This window comes from Oryctolagus cuniculus, chromosome 7 (genome assembly GCF_964237555.1).
Source record: "Oryctolagus cuniculus chromosome 7, mOryCun1.1, whole genome shotgun sequence".
Lineage (NCBI taxonomy): Eukaryota > Metazoa > Chordata > Mammalia > Lagomorpha > Leporidae > Oryctolagus > Oryctolagus cuniculus.
Window position 1 is genome coordinate 109,113,096 of NC_091438.1, and position 20,619 is coordinate 109,133,714.

The 20,619-nt window shown below is 45.5% G+C and overlaps 1 protein-coding gene across 1 annotated transcript in view; it reads right to left on the minus strand.

Moving 5' to 3' along the window:
- PGM1 (phosphoglucomutase 1) overlaps positions 1-20,619 on the minus strand; it is a gene marked incomplete at its 5' end in the record, with an annotated part of 56,408 nt that overhangs the window by 23,761 nt on the left and 12,028 nt on the right. The window contains 4 exon segments of the mRNA NM_001082316.1: positions 2,821-3,004; positions 5,724-5,859; positions 16,934-17,049; positions 18,426-18,580. Coding sequence (NP_001075785.1) covers positions 2,821-3,004; positions 5,724-5,859; positions 16,934-17,049; positions 18,426-18,580 — 591 coding nt within the window.

A 20,619-nucleotide genomic window follows, 5' to 3' on the forward strand; every position in this document is an offset into this window, starting at 1 on the left:
CAATTGGGCCTCACAAGTCTGCCCTCTGTCCGCCTCTCACTGCATCTAGGCAACAGGGGCTTAGCTAACATGGGAGGAACACTTCCAGGGCCATGTGGGAGACCTGATGTCAGTGACACTGGACAACAGGAGGCTTCCCCATGAGGTATGGACCCATCGTTCCAGATTGGATAATATATAAGTAAGTCAAAGCTGCTAGATGGAGAAATCTAACTCCCAGGTCAGGAGGAAAACATGGACAGAATGAGCTGAAAGCAGGGCGGGAGAGGTTTCCGGCAGATGTGGGGAAGACGTCTACAAAACACTGGTAGAGGGCCTCATAGAGACGTCAGGGAGCCTCCTGGCCCAATGGCAGAGCAGCTACTCCTGACCTACCGAGCAGGCCCCCGGGGCAGCCAGCCTCCTGCTGACGCCTGCCGCCTCAACCTGGGGCCCCGTGTCGGGCGGTGTCGAGCCACCCTTCTCCAGCCACTGCCCCTCTTCTCCCTCCCTGGCAATACCGTTGGTCCTCAATGATCCTAGTTCAGGAGGAAAGGCTGAGTATTCACTCCTCAGCCTGTGGGACGAGGGTGGGGTGAGTTGGCCGCCTGCGGATCCTGTCTTTACGGGTCTGTAAATTCTTCATGCAAAGATGAACTTTGCCTAATACCAAAGACTGCAAGGAAGGACGCGGCTTCTCACCTGCTGTTTGTCACCCCTCCCTACTCAGTGCTTAACGGTGCCAATCACTAGTGTTCATTAGTGAAGGCAGCAGGTGAAGTACGCAAAATACACGTCCCAGCCAGTCATCCCGAGAGGATGGAGTTCATTTCCACTTGACATTTCGTGCTTTCTAGAAACCCTAGAGTTAGTCTCCTCCCCCTGCAGCTTCAGCCTGAAGCTTCTAAGTTCTTTTTTCTTGATTGCAGATGTTGTCTCTACTTTGGAAGATTTTCTCTCCTACCTAAATGTTCAGCATTTTAAAAAAAAAGATTTATTTATTTGAAAGGCAGAAGGACACACACACACAGAGAGGGAGGGACAGAAAAAGAGGGATCTTCTATTCACTGGCTCACTCCCCAAATGGCCACAACAAATAGTATGAGCCAGGCCAAAGCTAGGAGCCAGGAACTCCATTCTGGTTTCCCATGTAGGTGGCAGGGGCCCATCCATCGGCTGCCTTCCCAGGAGCATTAGGAGGAAACTGGAATGGAAGCGAAGCAGCTGAGACTCCAACTGGTACTCTGACACGAAATGCTGGAGTCATCCGCGCAGCTTAATCGGCTGTATCCCAACACCGGCCCCAGTGCTCAGGTTTGGTTCTAGAACGTGGAGCTGCTGCCTTCTTACCAAGCACAGAGAGCAGCGCCTCCCACACACACCCTTGCTCCCCTGTTCTCTCCCAGCAGGTGTCAGATGCGGCGCAGACTTGGGGGTCCCTTTTCCTGGCCTTTTTGTTCTCCCACTGATCTGCTCGGTCTCACCTGCTCCGCCCCAGGCCTCTTTTGTTCTAATCATCTCAGACATAATTTATAATAATCTAGCCTGGCCTCAAGGTTCTCAGAGATGGTGAAAAGGCATGAAGATGAGAAGCCACTAGGCTAGAATTCTGAAGGAGGGAGACCCCAGGCCCTGCGGGTCACTGTGCCCAGGTTCCATAGACCCTCCCACCACTGCTCTCCTGAGAGAGGCTCTAAAACAAATTGCACAGGCCATCTTCTGCAAACCCTGTTGGACTGGATGCCTTCCAAAGGACTGGGCCAAAATTCTGGACCTATCAGGAAAAAGCAAACCTGGAAGGCTTCGTGCCCTTCTTGATTATCTCTGCTCCTAGCTTACGAGAGACGAGTCCCTTCCACAAGAGGCTGGAAGAAGGGCTGACCCGGCCTGCTGCCTGGGGCACCAGGCACACAATGAGGGGAACCTTCACAGGTCTGTCCACATCCAGGACGGGGCAGAGTCTCAACTGTGGGATGCTGCTACACACTGCTGCGTCCCGTGGACTGTGGACAACAGCAGTTGACATTTCTAAGTCTGGGAAGGCCTTGCCTGTGTTTGTCTTCTGTTTTAGAAATTGGAAACACACATGAAAGAAATATGTATGACAATGCCACTCCTGCTGTCATTCTGCAATAATCTGTCAAGAGAAAAGAGAGTTGATACCTATGGCCAGAGTTCTCCCGTCTTTAATTTCCAGGGCTCCTAAATACCTGACATGGCATACTGCATATAATTCTGGAAGGGTCAAAAATTCCTCTTGGGTCTAGGCTAAAGGTCCCAAAATGAGGTCATTAGGGGATTGCTTAGAATCAGGGCAAAGTTCCCTCCAAAAGCATGTGACAGTCACATGAAACTCGGCAGAAAAGTCTGTTGTGGGCAGTCATTTAGCCTACTAGGTAAGATGCAAGTAAGACACCCACATCCTCATCACATCTCACATCAGAACCCACAGAAGGTCCAGTTCCTCACTCTGGTCCGGGACTCCAACTTCCTGCTAGTGCAGACCCTGGGAGGCAGTAGTGGCTTAAGTAAATGGATTTCTGTTACCTACATGGGATTGGGGTGGCTCCTGGCTTTGGGGTGGCTCCTGGCTTTGGTCTGGCCCAGCCCCAGCTGTGGCAGGCATGTGAGGAATGAACCAGCCGATGATCTCTCTCTTTCTACGTCTCTCTATCTCAAATAAACACTTTTTTTTTTTTTTTACATTTAACAAAGAAAGAAAGAAAAGTCTTTGAGAACAGCTACTGGAGAAAAACGAGCCAGCAAAGGAAAAATGACCTCGAAACCTCAGAGACAAAGCCTTGGGGCCTGTCTCCTATAGACAAGGAAATCTGCTCCCACCTGGTTTTTGGAGACGCTTCCATCCACCGGGTCATGGTACTCAAAGTTGTCAGCTTTCTCCACCGTGTAAACCTTGTCATTCGCTGAGAACTGCTTCCCCACGAAGGAGCGATCGAACATGAGGGCCTCCAAGTCCTTCATCATTTTGGTGGCGCCCTCAGCTTCCACCTCCTCATAATCATACCTGGGAGAAAAAGAGGGTGAGTCCCGCGGGCTAACTGCAGCCCACACCAAGGGCGAGCGGCACTTTCTTCATCATCTCTTTGGCCCGCCCCCAAAACCACGGAACTTTAGAAGTCGGCAAAACACATGAGCTTGTCAGTCACTGGGGACTGAACAGGCCGGGGATGAAAGGGTTTGGAGGATTTCGGGAAGGGTTAGGAGCTTCTGAAATGGCAGAACCTGCCCGTCTCGGCTTTTCTACGGGATAAAGCTCTAAGGTGCTTCAAAGGCGCTGGAGAGATCCTATCTAACATCCCGAGGAGGCAGAGTTAAAAGCAACATTATCTCCAGAGAGCTCTTCAAAAATCTGCCATGTGGCTTAGCTGCTTCTTTTCCAAACTCCTTGAGCCTCTTTGGGATGAGGATGACGGCTTGGATGGCTCCTGGCCTGGGACCTGCCTGAGGCGGCTGCGACCTTGGCTAAAGAAAGCTCCAGTCTCCACAGGAGCTTCCTAAGGCAAGGCCAAGGTTTTGCTGACCAGATGCGATGCTTCCCGCCTTTCGGGTACAGTGAAGTCCACTGTGCTTTGGATTCACCCTGACAGCGGAGGCCTGGTGTGGATGCAGAAGGGCCAGGGGAAAGGAGTGCACTGCAAATGAAATTTCATGCCAATTACTTTTCCTCCGAGAATTGTTCTTGACTTCTATCTTATGAACATGAAGACTCTAGCAGGTGGCTTTTCTTGACCTAGTGGCATGCACCCTCTGGAGGGAGTTATTTTTCAGAGGCTCAAGTTAGCAGAATCCATATTTACTTGCAATAGGGAAGCAAATTCACAGTGTGCAAGATGACACCTGTGAGACACGAGAAATACTGGGGAATTAAGGCCAACCCCCATTCTGGCTCCATTATTCTATGATTCAAGGACAAAACAGTCCCCTTAATCTTGAAGTCAGCCCTCTCCCCCTGTTAAAATGATAAACAGCAAGAAATTACAACCAGGTGTGTGTGCTTTACATCTGTGACCTCTGGGTGTTCGAGGCAAATGCTTTCCAAATCCTAGGTACTGCGGGGTGGAACGGAAAGAATCAGGGCTTTGCACCGCATTCACATAGGACTAGCTATGAACACAGCCTCTACCAATCGCTGCCTGTGCGACCACAGCTGGCTGCCTTGGCTCAGAATCTCAGGTGCCTTATCTATGACCCCTTGGAGGTTAACATGAGACAATGTGTGCAAAAGTACCTAGCATTTTGGTTCCATAAAGAGAGTATACTAGAGTCTTAACTAGTTAGAAATGCAGATTTTAAGGATGTGATCCACAATACTTGTTTAGCAGTCATATTTGACAATTAATAAAAATATGTTAAAAATAGTTTAATATGGGGACTGTTAATTAATTCAAAAGTGGCCCTTTCTCTGAACGAGCTCCCCTAGCCTTATTCCAGTCTGGCTACTGTTCACTGATTAACTCAGTCCTTTATTTGAAATGCATTTATACAGGGTCTACTGGGAGATAGCTGTCTGGGGATACCACATGGCACAAAAACAGACATGGTCCTATTTCTGTGTAACTGCAGGTCCTTGAAACTCCATGCCTGCTCTTACAGAGTGATTCTTGCCTTGGGTCCCAGGGCTACTGTGGTACCAGGTGTCAGTTATCACTTCTGTCTTCCACAAAAGAATAACTAGAGGGAAGAAGAGATCAATACATTTCTCCAAAGTTAATAAGGATTCTGATCAAGGAGCCCAGGTTGCTTAGGGTTGGACCCTTTGCTGACTATCCAAAGGTCATGAACTATTACATCTGGAATGCAATAGTTCATCGTCCTCTAGTCAAACTCACTCAGTTACAGAAAAGACAACTGAGGTCCAGAGAAATTCTATCCACACATTTCCTACAGACGCATATTTTACCCAGCAAATATTTCCTTTCCACAGTCCAAATACTAAAGGCCAGGAAAAAACTTTGTTAGATTTTACATTTCTGGGAGAAACGTGTATTGGAAAGATTTTTAAAAATTACTGGTTTAAAAAAATGTAATATTTAAAAAAAATAAGTATGCACGGAAAAGAATTCTTAAGTGTCATTATGCATTTGGTTCACTGCTGAATCCCTGGTGCCTGGCAGAGAGTAGGTAGACAGTAAAGAGTTGTTCAGTCAGTGAATGCGGTACTGACAAGCGCACAGCCTTTGGGGATCTATTTTAATGAGTAGGAAATGTTGATTGGGAACTACTCATAATTGTTCCCATAACTTAAACCAAGGTGTCCATACTCTTGGTGACTCAGAATTTACAAAATGCTTGCAGAATCCTATTTCATTCGAGCTTCTCAATAGTGAGATCGCTGTTCCCATTTCTCCAATGAAACAACGGAGCCCAGAGAGATGTCAAATGACTCCCCAGTTTAGTAAGGGGCAGAAACCAAATTCTAACCCATTTTTGAGAAACCAGATCCAGTATAATCACCATGTTCACCCAATGAGTATATTTGAACATACTTATTAGAATGTGTATTCTTTTTGATTATGTTAGTAAAATGTTTCAGGCATGTTCTTCATGGCTGACTTCAAAGTTAACTTAGTCTCATTCCTAACTGAATGATTTTTAAAATCCCCTGTGGGAAGAGGCTGAATGAATGAGGGCTTTCTTATTACTGGACACGGGAAAGACTTTTCGTGCACACGAGAGCCACCTGCCGCCCCGCCCCACCTCTGCCTCACCAGGCTGCAGCTCACCTGGTGAAGAAGTTGCGGCCGAACTTGTGCCAGTGGTCTTTGAGGATGTCCTCCACACTCTGTTTGCGGGTGGCCAGAATGGAGAGCCAGGCAAGCACAGCCCACAGCCCATCTTTCTCACGAATGTGGTCGGAACCTGGCAGGCAGAGCGAGCCGCTGTGAGCAACATGACTTCTCCAAAACACTTGGGCACATCCTCAACAGTGAGCATCCAGGGGCCGATGTGTGGCACCGTAGGTTAAGCCACCACCTGCAGCAGCCACATTCCATATGGCAGTGCTGGGTCAAGTCCTGGCTGCTCCACTTCCCATCCAGCTCCCTGTTAGTGTGCCGGGGAAAGCAGCAGAAGATGGCCCAAGTACTTGGGCCCCTGCCACTTGCCTCAATGACCAGAGTTCCAGGCTTCTGGCTTTGGCCTGGTCCAGACCCAGTGATTTTGGCCATTTGGGCAGTGAACCAGCAGATAGAAGATCTATCTCTGTCTCTGTCTATCTCTCTCTATCAATCTGTCTTTCAAATAAATAAAATAAATTTTTTGGGAGGGGGAGAACCCAGTAAGCATCCAGCAACCACTAAGTAAGTTATAAAACTTTCCTGGCAACTTGAGTACCTGGAGGGAATAATATGCAGATTGAGAGTCCCTAATCCAAACATCCAAAATGCTCCCAAATCTGAAATTTCTTGAGCACGGACACGACACTACTACAGGAAAATGTCACATCTGATTTTCAGCGACACATCATAGTCAAAATGCAGGTGCACTGAAAATGTAGTGTCATACTATTTTCAGGGTATATGGATGCTATGGCTGGAACAGCATTTAGCTCCCCAAGCTCATACAGAAGTTTGAGGCCCAATTTTGCTAATGACGACTGGATTAAGGTTAGAGACTTGATTAGCTGGGTTTCCTGAGGGAGGTCTTTAGATCCTCGAGGGCTTGTCCTCTGAGTGCAGCTCTCACGACAAGGCTGCTTCTTGAGTCTCTCTGCTTCCTGGCTCATCACGTGGCCATTCCTCTGCACACGTTCTGCCATGGCCAGCCTCCACCAGATGTCAGACCAATGGGGCCACCCTGTCTTGGACTGTGAACCCTCAAACTGCAAGCTGAAAGAAACCATTTCCTTCCCCCAAGAAGCTTCTCTCAAGTATTTTAATTTAACAAAAAGCATATAAGGTGCATGTGAAACATAATGAATTCTGTGTTTAGACTTGAGCATCTGCCTCAAGATGCCTCATTGTGTGTGTGTGTGTGTGTGTGTGCATGTATGCAAATTTTCAAAAACCTAGAAAAAGCCAAAATTCAAGATGCTGTGGTCCCAAGCATTTTGGGAAAGGGATACTCAACCTATTTTGAGTAAAGAACATCATACAGAGAAGAAATGGATGACTGTCAAAGCAATTTAGAAATTTAAGGCAAATGCCAATGAAATTGTCAGTGGAATAATTCAGTAGAATATGGTACAGCAATCAAAAAGTATTAATGTTGCTATAACTAGTACTCAAATAGTACTTTACACTTTGTGTTTCTGTGTGGTTGCAAACTGTTGAAATCTTTACTTAATATATGCTAAATTGATCTTCTGTGTATAAAGATAATTGAAAATGAATCTTGATGTGAATGGAAGGGGAGAGGGAGCGGGAGATGGGAGGGGTGCGAGTGGGAGGGAAGTTATGGGGGGAAAAAGCCATTGTAATCCATAAACTGTACTTTGGAAATTTATATTTATTAAATAAAAGTTTAAAAAGTATTAATGTAAGAAAAATAAATCAAAATAAATCTTACAGAAACAGTTTAAATAATTAAATTATCAGGGGCCAGCACCGTGGCACAGTAGGTTAATCCTCTGCCTGCAGCGCTGGCATCTCATATGGATGCTGGTTCTAGTCCCAGCTGTTCCTCTTCCAATCCAGATCCCTGCTGTGGCCTGGGAAAGCAGTAGAAGATGGCCCAAGTGCTGGGCCCCTGCACTCACGTGGGAGACCCAGAAGAAGCACCTGGCTCCTGGCTTCAGATCAGCACAGCTCCAGCCAATTGTGGCCATTTGGGGAGTGAACCAACAGAAGGAAGACCTTTCTCTCTGTCTCTCCCTCTCACTGTCTGTAACTCTACCTCTCAAATAAATAAATGAAATCTTTAAAATAATAATCCCATTGTAATCCATTATTCGTACTTTGGAAACTTATATTCATTAAATAAAAAAAAAGAAAAAAAATAATAATTATTATTATTTCTAGAAGATTTATAAATTAAATTTTTAAATTTTAAATTAAAATTTTTATTTTAAATTAAATTATTTAATTAATAGCCTGCTGGCTCAATGGAACTAAAGAGAACACCTAGAAACATGCAAGCACATATGAAGTTTGAGTTTGGGATAAGGGTGCCACTTCAAGGTTGTGGGGAAAGAATGGATTCATCTCTAAATGATGTTTGGATAGCTGGTTAAACAACTTGGAAAGACTTTAGTTATTTCCTATCAAACACTATCCCAGAAAGAATCCCAGATGAATTAAAACTTGATTTATACAATCTGAAGCCTTTGAATACTATATATATATATTTACTATCTTGGAGGTGATAAATAAATACAAACCCAGTATACAGAGGGGCAGGGTTTGGCACAGCAGTTAAGACGCCCACATTCCACATGGAGTGACTGGGCTTGTGTGCTGGCTCCATTCCTAATTCCAGCCTCCTGCTAACGTGAATCGGGGAGGAAGCAGGTGATGGCCTGAATACCAGGGTCCCTGGCACCCACAAGGAAGACCTACAGTGAATTCCCAGCTCCTGGTTTTGACGTGGCTCAGCTTTGGCTGCTGTGGGCATTTGGGGAATGAACCAGTGAATGAAAAGCCTCTGTCTCTCTGCCTTTCACTCTCTGCCTTTCAAATAAATAAAATCAGTTTTTAAAAAATTCAGTATTTGGGTGAGCATTTAGCACAATGGTTAAGACAGCACTTGGCATGCCCACAACACATACTGGAGTGAGTGCCTGGTTCAAATTCTGGTTCCACCTCTGACCCAGCTTCCAGCTAACATGCATCCTGGGAGACAGCAGGTTCAGGTACTTTGGTCTCTGCCCCCGATGTGGTAGACCAGGACTGGGTTCCAACCTGACCCAGCCCTGACCCCAGCTGTTTGGTGCATTTGGGAAGTGAACTTACGAGTAAAAGATCTCTTTCTGCCTTCAAAAAAAGTGAAAATAAACAAATATGTTAAAGAGAACAACAATAAATTAAAAAAGACAAATGAAATATTCCTTAGAAAATAATGATACATCTGCCTATTTAAAAATTAGCATTTTATGTAGTAAAACTACCACAGATAAAATTCAAAGACCATCAATAAACTTTAAAAAATAAACACATCTACAACCATAAGGTAGATGTTTAACACTCAATAAAGGAATAGTTCTTATATAGTAATAAGAAAAAAGCAAAAACTCACTATAAATAAAAACAGCCTAGAATATAAACAAGAAATTCAACAAGAAATAAATACAGGTAATGAATTAATATAATAAAAAGCTGGCATTTTTTAAAAAAGACATTTATTTACTTGAGAGGCAGAGTTACAGACAGAGAGAGGTAGAGACAGAGAGAGGTCTTCCATCCATTGGTTCACTCCCCAGATGGCCACAATGTTCCAGAACTGGGCTGAACTGAAGCCAGAGGCAGGAGCTTCCTCGGGGTCTCCCACGTGGGTGCAGGGACCCAAGCAGTTACTTGGGCCACCTTCCACTGCTTCCCTAGGTGCATTAGCAGGGAGCTGGGGGAGACTTAACCTACCACACCACATCACTGGCCCCACATTGTTTTTAAAAAGAAAAATTAGGGGTTGCGCTGTGGCTTAGAGGGTTAAGCCGCTGCCTGTAGTGCTGGCACCCCATATGGGTGCTGGTTCAAGTCCTGGGTGCTCCTCTTCCAATCCAGCTCCCTGCTAATGTGCCTGTACAAAACCTCTGGGGTGGCATCACGCTCCTGGAGCCTCCTTCATCTAGCTATGAGCCTTTCTGCCCACTAACCATGTGCTTCCTGGAGGCATCTCTTATTTATCCTTGTAACTGAGTCTGGTGACTAGCACAGCACAGGGAACATGGCAGGCAAGTGCATGAAAAAATGTCTCAATCAACTAATCCACTACTGCAACATTTTCTTTTTGGTTCATAAAAATATACTACTTTTTCTTTCAAAATGTATTCTCTCTTATGAGACACCACTTTTGGAACAGTCCTTAAAACTTGCATGCTGGCAAAAACTAGAGACAGTAGGCAATATTTTTAGTGCTTTACATAACGAACTTTAGATTTGTTTACCCAGTTTTATTATAAAAGACACTTATTTGCCTTTACTGCTATTTTAAGTAATAACAAGTTAGCTCCCTGCCTCTTACAGCTTTTGCAAATGAGGCTATGTTTTGGCAACAGTTCCTCCTGAGAAGCAAGGTTCTGGCAGCTTCCCCGATGTACTGGGAATTCATGACAGCAGTACACAGCTTGGAATTATTTATCAGTACTCCATGGGCCATTTTTCCTCCTTTTTTATCAAATTTTTTTCTTTTTTCCTTCTGTTACTTTTTTTTGCTTTGCTTTGCTAGATGGAAAGCATGGAAGCAGTGTTTCTGCTCTACGTAAGGAACTTGTCTTTTTTCTTTCATGTGGAAATTAAAATAAAAAGTAAAAATCTCATCCAGCACTCACCAAGTTACTGGAGATAACTAAATCACATACCTAATATTATGGTAACATAAACAACCATTCTATCCCACTCACAATGATCCTCAGTCTCTTTGGATATTCTGATTAATTTCACAAATCACATTAGATGTGCCAAAGCTCTAGGCAATTCAATAAATACTCAGAAAGGCTGAGTAGGTTTCATTTCCTTCAGTGTTCTGACGAATGGTGACAGGTTTCTAGCCAAAAAGGGCAACACTGCATGTGTGTGTCTCCAAAACTATTGTTTTTACAGTTGTGGTTCATGGGAAAATGCTTTGCTTTTTAAGAATCAGAACGCTTGAATTGGAGGCTCTGTTCCTGATAAGCTATTTGAATTTGGACAAGTCACTTCACTTTTCTGAGCCTCAGTCTCCTAGACTACAAAATGGGAATTATGCTAAACTCATACCATTGCGAGAAATTACTGTGATAAAGCAAGTAGGGGTAGTAGTTTACAGATGGTTAAGTACCATATGAATGCAAGCTACCATTATGAATAAAGAGAGAAATTAAAAAAACTTTTAGGGAATATTTATATTTTTCCACTGACCTTATTAAGCTTTGAAAAAATGATGTTCCTTTGCTGTACATATTGGGGAAGAAAGCAGAATATAATCCCTCTGGGCAGTGGGAATCCGGAGCATTTTTTTCTCCTTCCTTTTTCCCCACAATGCATGTGACTTACTTGGACCACCATGTTTGCATTTCTTTCAGAAGGAAAAAAGACCAAGCTCACTGAATAGTGAAACTGGGGAAACACTGGTGGCCAGGCCTGCCTATGCTGGCCCGACAAGGGTGGTGCTGGGCTCTGCACCGGGTCCCTGCACTGCGGCCCAGCTCCGAGACTCAGCACACGCCGTTCTGCCCCGTCAGCATCTTCAAACACCTGTCACTCGACTTGGGCCTAATCAGCACCTTGTGGTAAGTACAGACTCGTCTCCGTCAGGGCACACTCTGGGTCTCAGCCAAGAAAAATGTCAGCCCTTGCTGGGGGAGCCAAGAGCTAATGGTTTAGGAATTAGGTTACATCTACTGCTATGGGCCTCCCAGGAGCCACCACAGTTCTGCCTCCGTGGGTATCAGGCCTGAGGACAGGGACGTGACAGCTAAAAACTGTTCTCTGAAAGTCTCAGCGTCTGTCTGTCTGTCTGCCTCTCTCTCCTCCAGCTCCCAGGCTGTTCTCCCTGCCTGGAAATTGGCAGTCAATGTCCATCTCAACCCCACCCTCATCCAGGATGCATTCCTTGCCTTGCTCTGTGCTTCTGTCAGTCCCTGTGATCAGACCCTACCCTAGGCTCCGAGTGGTACACCCACAGCAGCCTGGCCCACAGTCAGTGTTCATGCAGAATCTGCCCACACTGAAGGGCCAGGTCCCACTGGGGTTTCCTGGCTGGGCAGCTCAGCAGACCTGCTCTGCTCGCAATCCCATCCCTTTTGCCTCCCACTGTACAAATGGCTTCCTTGGAAAGGAAGGCGAGCCTTGCAGTAATTTTCCAGATCCTTCCAGCCCCCAGGAGTGTTCCCACATAGCAATTGCTCCTGTACTACCTTGAGACTGCCTGTGGGACTTGGTTTCCTTTCCAGAAGGTGCCTTTGGAGGAGGGTAGTGAGTGCCTGAGGGCAAGATCTGTGTCTGAACACAAACTTCACCCCACACTCAACAAACATGACTCGGTGTCAGCACATTCAAGCACACAACAAAACACTCGCATGAGTAAGACCTGTCCCCTGCCCTGCCGGGGTGAGCACATTCAGGCGAGGAAGGCAGACACCCAGGGCACTGCTGAACTGCGTTTGTCCCGAGGAGGGTCAAAGCCTAGCGCTGTTGGGGTATTCTGTGTGGGACACCAGATACAGGAAGCTGCAACCTTCCCTAGGGAGCTTCACCTACAGGGAAATACTGTATTCAAGATCTGTGTAAGCTGGAATGGGCAGAGAACCTGATAGAAAACTGAGCCCTGCACCACCAAACCAGACCAGGTGCTCCTGAGTTCAGAACTCCCGCAGCCCTGGGTACCTCCCTGCTATCACTGTGCATAGCTGTAATTACTGGACAACGGCTGACTTTTTCCCCATAGGTAAACTCACGGAGCCTTCCATGAGAAGCCCTTTCTCACCATTATGTCTCCAAAGCTTACCCAGTACCTGGGATTCAGCTTAAAAGTTTGAGGAATTTGTTGATGCAAAGAAGTAGCAACATGAAGGACTTTTTATAAGAAACTTGCAAAATATTAATAGCAATTTCTTTAACTTATCTCTCCTGCATCATGCATTATCACTAGCACCCTTTAAAGATGGGACAGGGAAAAAAATACTGCTAAGCTCTAGTCTATCAGATCATCACTTACTGGCATACTGCCAAGTGACACCAAGTTCATTTTCAACCGTGTTTCCCATTCCTCTTTCCTGGTCCTCCCATTTCTCTGAGGACAGTGACATTCAATGAGTCCACTCTCAATTTCCTATCAAGTCCAAGGTGAGACAGAACTGACACTCAAGCCCCTGCATCATCACCCACAGTCAGGAGGGACAACAGCTTTGCATCAGGAGATCAGCTGACCACAGCAGGTTCAACCTGTCTAGTTCTGCACACACACACACACACACACACACACACATACACACACACCCCAGTTCTGACTCTCTCACAAAAATCCACTCTTAGCCCTGGAGTTTGCAATGCTGAGGTCTGGGGAGGTGTCCTGGCCTCTGTGGTTATGAAAATCATGTGAGAAAGCTGTCGTTTCTCCACCATGAAAGAAGATGTGTTACATGTATGACTAACATGTAATGTTAGTAATACAGTATTCTTGGCTTGCTCTTTCAACGCACTGCTTCCTTCTTCCACTTGATGAGCTGGTTCTTCTCAAGTCAGACTCTTGTGCACCTCTTTGCAAGTAAGCATCTTATGCAGACACTCATCTCTTTCCACACAGAGCTTGGGGTTTCCAGCCCTGGACTATGGAGCTGAATGGTGTTGAGTCCTCCCAAGAGCCCCAGACCACTGTGAGAGGACAGGTGGGTGTCGAAGGAGGAAAGCAGCGCCTGGCCCTTTATGGTTCCAGCCAGGAAAGGACACCCAGTGACATTTAAAGGTCCTCCCTCTCGAGCAGCAGGATTCCATTTGCTTACGTGGAAGATACCAAATAACTGCTGGGCTTGCTAATCTAGTAAACAGTATTTAGTGAGCACCTATTCTGTGCTGGGTTCTATGTGTGGCTCTAAGGATACAACGGAGAAAGAGGGAAGATTCCTATCCTCATGGAACTCACAGTGGAGTCATAGATAGTAGTGAAATAACTGTAAATAATAATAAAATTACAGATTCACTGAGTTCAACAAGGGAGAAGTACGTATTGCCAGGAGAGCCAATACTCTTGACCCACTCGACCCACTCTGGAAAGTTCCTGAGAAAGTGCCTCTGCTATTGCCAGGAAAAACACAGAAACAAAGCACCTTGCACTGAAGCTATAGAATTCAAATATTTCAAAACTCATAGGATGGCCAACAGCCACCCTGAGGAACTCTCAAAAGGACCTGTTGGAAATGTCACCAGCAAGGGGCGTGGTGGTGGAATCACCTCCTGTGTAAACACGGAGCGCCAAAGTTCACTTAAACAAGGTCGACAGCTCTCATTCACAGCACTGGAGAGCCCTGGCTTGCAGCCTTGTTCTGAAAACATTTATCTTTAACACATTGTTTATCTTTAGCAAACTGTTTATCTTATTTATTTATTTTTTTTACAAACAGAGAAAGACCTTGTGGATTACTACATGATGCACTCTCTCTTTGTATATAAAAGATATTGGAGGGGAGATAAAACCATGGATGGATAACCATGACAAACTTGGTATTTGTTGAACGGGCTAATGAATAATAACAAATTTTAGCAAAGAATAAAGTCTTGTATTTTGGTGCAAAGAAATCAATTCTACAAATGCAACAGGGGTGATTTTTCTTGGCCAATGATCCCTGGTAAAAGCTTGAAGGGTTTAACAATCCACAACTGTTCATGTACTACATTGTATCATAACACTTCCTAACAGCTAACCTAAGTAAAAGTTATACAGAGAAAAGTACAGTGCCCAGGTCACTAGGTCACTAGATATAATCATCCCACCCCACCTTCACTTGCCCGGTCAACCTAGAAGATTTCAGCATGGCCTTCCAACAGGGGGCACTGGAGAACTCAGAAGCACCTAGAGGTTGGTGTTTGGGCTGCAAGCAATGTGAAATGAATAATCAGAGGGCCCAAGGATGGGCAGTGTGGAGAAAAAGGACTGAGAGTGGCTTCAAGTATTTGAGGGGTCTGTCATGCAAGACAGGAGCAGCTGTCCTGACTTCAGGCCTGTGCCTTCCAGTTAACCAGAGACTCCTACTTGGCTCTGCTCTCTCACTCTCCCACTCTCTCTCTCTCTTTAATTCGAAACACAGAGTTATAGAGAGAGAAGGAGAGGGAGAGAGAGAGAGAGAGAGAGAGAGAGAGAGAGAGAGAGCTCTTTAGTCCACTGGTTCACTGCAATAGCCTGGACTGGGCCAGGCCAAAGCCAGGAGCCAGGAGCTTCATCTGGGTCTCCTACTTGGGTGCAACTTGGGTCCCTCTCCACTGCTTCCCCAGGCACATCAGCAGGGGACTGGATCAGAAGTGGAGCAGCCGGGACTCGAACTGGTGCCCATATGGGATGTTGGCATTGCAGGCAGTGCCTTAACCTGTTACTTCACAGCTTCGGCCCTGGCTCTGATCTCTTTTGTGGGTCTGTGGGACAAGATGTTACTGGATGTACTACCAGAAGGAAGACATTGTGGTTAACTATGTTTGGACAAAACTGTACTAACAAGATTCCTTATAGCAAGCAGAATGTTTCAGAACCTTCAAAGGTCAGTATCATTGGGAATATGCAAGATAGAGAAATATACTCCAAGTTCCCCAGTGTTTGCTGATTCCCAGAACCTTCTTGTGGAACTAGTATTCTTCTACACTCCCACACACTCTGGGAAACCTGATTCTGGACTTTTCTCTTTTCACTAGGCTCAACACTGATTAAATATGGGATAGGGAAAGTGGCAAAAAAAACCAAAGGCTTAACAACAATGCCTGCCTTCAGAGACATTTTCATTCATAAAGAATGACTGATATCAAGCCTAGACTGGGCAACGCTTGGAAGAACTTCATGAGAGAAGACCACTTCACAGGTTCATTGGGTATCCATGTAGTGTCCCATGGAATAACGTGGCACTATCCATATTTTATGAAGTGAGAAAGGATTAAGCAATGGCCTTATGATCTCTGATCAAAGATCTAGAATTTTGGGATGCCATCTCTGCCTTCTTAGTGGAATAGTCAAGACTCATCTTTCTTAATGCTTTCCAACTCTATAAGTAATAATTCACTGCCCAAGAATACTGCTATTGTCTCAAGGGTATGAAAGCGCTCAGAATTTTATAAATATGTGCCTCCAATTTACCAATTTACTCTATCCATCTACCTCCAGAGCTATGGGAAAGGAAAGGAAATCTTTGTTCTGTTCCATTTAACCTAGCAACCGAATTGTGAGGCTGACAGATGCTTGGTTTTGATCTTCTCTTTGCTAAAGAGTAGCAGTAGAGTTTTAAAGGCCCGAGAAGACTGGTTACTTTACTTCAAAATATTGGATAGAGAGGACAGAAGAAGAGATGTGGCCATCGAAGTACCTTGCAACCTGGCAGGAGACCAACCCATGGGAAGAGGCCACACACCTGAATAGATGTTTAGAAAAGAGAGATTAATGGAGGTGCGCCGGGGTCCTGGGGAAGGCCGTGGAGGAGGTAGGAGTTCAGGTCAATATTTGGACAGGCATGGAGGCGGAGGGAAAGCACAGAACTAGTGTCTAAGGGTCTTGGGTCACCCCCAGAGTATACTCCGTTTCACTTTTTCACTGTACTGCAATTTAGACACATACCCTCATGCACAAGGATGTGTTTTTAATTTCTTGATCACCTGGCAACTTAGTTCTACCTTAATGGTCTCCCTTCATCTAGCCTTGATAAATTGTAACTGTTGCTACAGAAAACTTGGGCCTATGAAAGAGAAAGATTTAATGCTATGCTAAAACCTCCCTTTAAATAAAAACGAAAAACTGACTTGCTCCATCATATTTCTTCCCCCAAATGAAAACATTTATAAAGGTTTCCTTGACCACTGAGGGAAGAAAAATATGTTTATCACTCTGTTTAATCCCTGCAGACTCGATGGTCACGCCACCAAGGAGGCCCCTAAACTTCCTGTCTCCTAGATGTGATCCTCTGAGAGTAAAATTAGCCCTCCTGGCTGAACGAGCTTGTGCTCACTGCTTTTCAAATGTGCACACTGCATCAGGGTTGTTATAAATAAATTGTGTCTGGGTCTAGGACACGTCAGCCACTGTTGCTATTTCAATGCTATCTCAGCGGGCTAAGCTTTCACCAGAGGTAGCGTTCCAGGGTAGAAAATGCTAGCACAGAAGTACGACTTACCAGTACCGAAGCTCTCCTCCCCACAGAGGGACAGTTTGCTTGCATCCATCAGATTCCCAAAAAACTTCCAACCAGTTGGGGTCTCATACAAAGCGATCTTTGTGGCGTTCGCCACCCTTCAAAGACATGAAATCAAAGTTACATCACAGCAGGACTGTGCACAGGGCCATGTGAGGGATGGAAATGAGCGACCGTTATTGTAATCAGGGGTCCCATTTAGCACTGCTCAGAGGTAGACATAATTCTAAGGCTGGTGGAAAATCATAAGAGGAAACTTGCACACAGCGGGCTATTCTGTGTGGGTACAGAGGAGGTGGGTAGGGAGGAAAAAAGGAAGAATTAATTCAGATGACAGAGTTTGATGTTTTAGAAGCAACAGTAACAAAGTATGCAGGGCTGCTGTGCAGGCGATTTAAATCCACCTGCTTTGGATATAGACTGCCTCTATAACCCTTCTGTAGAGAACAGAAGAATGAGGTTCGGATGCACTGGTGATCACAGAATCATAGAATATTGGGTCTGGGAGGTCAGCATTTTCGAGAGAAGGAAAACGGGTCAAGAATGTTATGTGATCATGCCACGGTCACACCTGATGGCCGGTCCCAGGCTTTGACTGCTTGTCAATTTCCCTTGTTTTATCAGAAGGCCCCACAAGGAGAGCAGCCAGTGAGGTCTCCCATTGGTACTCTCCATCCACTCCCATCAGTGCTCCCTTTTCCTTCCAACACTTTGACTTCTCCCTATATATCCTTAGACTATTTAGAATCTTTGGGTGAGGTTTTTTTTATTTTTTTTAATTCCTCTCCTTTTCAGCAGGAAGTTAGGTGGTCAGCTTCATTCACTGTTTTGATGAGTTCTGCTTTCCAGGACACTTGCTTTACTCCCAACAGAACAACACTGTGTTTGGACTCTAACATTGGAGAAAGAGCAAATCCATGATTTTGAAAATTATAAAAATACAATGAACTTTTATTAAGGAGGTATTTTAGTGGCAATTCTACAAGTGGATCATCCATTTTTTCCCCAAACATTGTAATTATGCTGCTCTTGCATGACACAGAAGATATTCCAGGACCTGACAGGTCTGAAGTGTGATAACATGGCCACAAACAGAACTGCCATCCATCCACTGATGCAATAGCATTCATCGATTCATTTTTAAAAACTATATGTAGGTGTGAGCTACTCTGTGCTAGGAACACCATGGGCAGGTAGAATCCAGACTTTTTCTTTTTTTCTCTGCAAGAGTATTAAGCAAATAGGATATCAGAACTCCATGATAAGTATCAGTACGGAGGAAGTACCGGATGCTAAGTGAACACTGAGGGTGCACTGAATCCGGGACAAACTTCACCCGTCCTTCCACTTAGCACACAACACGCATCAAATGTCTACGCTGAAAAGAGGGGAAGAGTGTTCTCGGCACAGGGAAGGGCATGGTGGGCACCAGGATGAACTGAGGCGGCAGGGCCGAGGGAAAGGCGAGGCCTACCTGTCCAGGGCACCACTGGTGGGCATGCTGCGTGCAAAGCCGCGGACCCCGGTCTGCTGGAAGTATGGAATGCTGAAGATGTTGGCAGCAATGACAGCCACGGAGTCTGAGGGGTTCACAAAGAACCCATGCTTGCCCAGAATCATGTTCCGATCCTTTGAGAGAAGGGAGATGCAAAGGGAGACTTTTAAACCAAACTAGGGAAGAAATCAAACTACCTGCCAGGGAGGGTTTATAAAATTTAAACTTGACACACTTACTCATAGAGTACTGGGCTTTGAATGCTGGGCTTTATTTTTCACGGATTTGTGCAGTACCATTGGGTCAAAGGCACCTCCATACCAAAGCGTTAAAACTGTTTTCAATTAAAGTGCAAGCACAAACTTCTTTTGAGTCAAATACTGTGTTCTCCCTCCAGAGGCCAGCTAACTTTAACCTCCAAGACCTTTTCCACACTCTGGAACCAATCACTTCTCTCCCAGAGGGGAGCAGTGAAGGCAACGAGAGAGGAAACCTTGGCTGTTTACACAGTTTGGTGGGTCTACCAGGGCTCCTTTGAGGAACAAAGGCAGATTTCTTCATCTGCTTCTAAATCGTGACCCCTCCATTTGGTACTGGGACCCAACAAAATATGCTGCCACCTTCACTGACTCCCTGGCTGGCCCACAGCTTCCACTCAGGTAACTGGGAGAATATAAGGAAAAAACTCCCAGCATGCACTGCATCACACAGATGCAAAACAAGGTCTGCTAGGAACCCCTTTAACTTCGTGAAACTTTGATAAGGAAAACACTGTTTTTCAGGAAATTGTGGCTTCTCACTGCTGGCAAAGAGCATATCAATAACAAAAACATATCCTCACCTGAGCAAGGGTACACAGTGCCTGCTATCTGTGATACACCAGGGGCACAAACCTAACTAAGACACCTCTCTTCTTGTCTCTTACACAGTCACCAGTTTAAATAATCTTAAAAAGAAACAACAACCTTAATTATAGAGGAGTAAAATTTTGATTCAATATGGGCTCCATATAGGCTATAAAATTATAGTTTCATCTCTCAGCTAATGAGAATGAATGAAAGGATATATTCTTTTTTTTTTTTTTTTTTTTGACAGGCAGAGTGGACAGTGAGAGAGAGAGAGACAGAGAGAAAGGTCTTCCTTTTTCTGTTGGTTCACCCTCCAATGGCCGCTGCAGCCGGAGCGCTGCGGCCGGCGCACAGCGCTGATCCGAAGCCAGGAGCCAGGTGCTTCTCCTGGTCTCCCATGCGGGTACAGGGCCCAAGGACTTGGGCCATCCTCCTCTGCACTCCCTGGCCACAGCAGAGAGCTGGCCTGGAAGAGGAGCAACTGGGACAGAATCCGGCGCCCCGACCGGGACTAGAACCCGGTGTGCCTGTGCTGCAGGTGGAGGATTAGCCTAGTGAGCCGCAGCGCCCGCCTTTTTCTTTTTCTAAGATTTATTTGTTTATTTGAAAGGCAGAGTTACAGAGAGAGAGAGAGAGAGAGAGAGAGAGAGAGAGAGAAGGAGAGAGAGAGAAAGAGAGACAGTTCATTTGCTGGTTCACTCCCCAAATGGCCACACTGGCCAGCGCTAGGCCAGTCCAAAGCCAGGAGCCAAGAGCTTCATCTGGGTCTCCCACATGGGTGCAGGGGAAACAAGTACTAGGGCCACATTCCACTGCTTCCCCAGGAGCATTATCAGGGAGCCTGATTGGAAGCGGAGTAGCTGGGACTAGAACAGGTGCCCATATGGGATGCCAGCGTTACAGGCAGCAGCTTCACCCACGATACCACAATGCTGGCCTCCCTGGAAGGGAATATTTTAGGACTAAAAGCTTTTCCAGAGAGTAAATGAGTAGCCATTTACTGGTGGAGTAAATGGTGGAGAGCAGAAACCTACCTCGGGACAGGTATCCATGACTCAATAAACTCATGGAGAACCAGTCATTACATCCTATCTGGAACCTAATCACCTGGCCACTTCTAGCAAATGTGAATGAAATGAATACGTTCCATTTCAATGCCTCTCACTGTTTCTGCTCAATGGAGTCTTCTAGAAATTCCTTCCTGGCCTCAGGGACAATAAGGGACCCTTGGCAGTTGCTCACCAGGCTCCCAGGGCCTGGTGGATACAGCCCGATTTTATTTCCCATCTGCACCATCTGGCCTGGCCTGTATCAGAGTTTGCTTA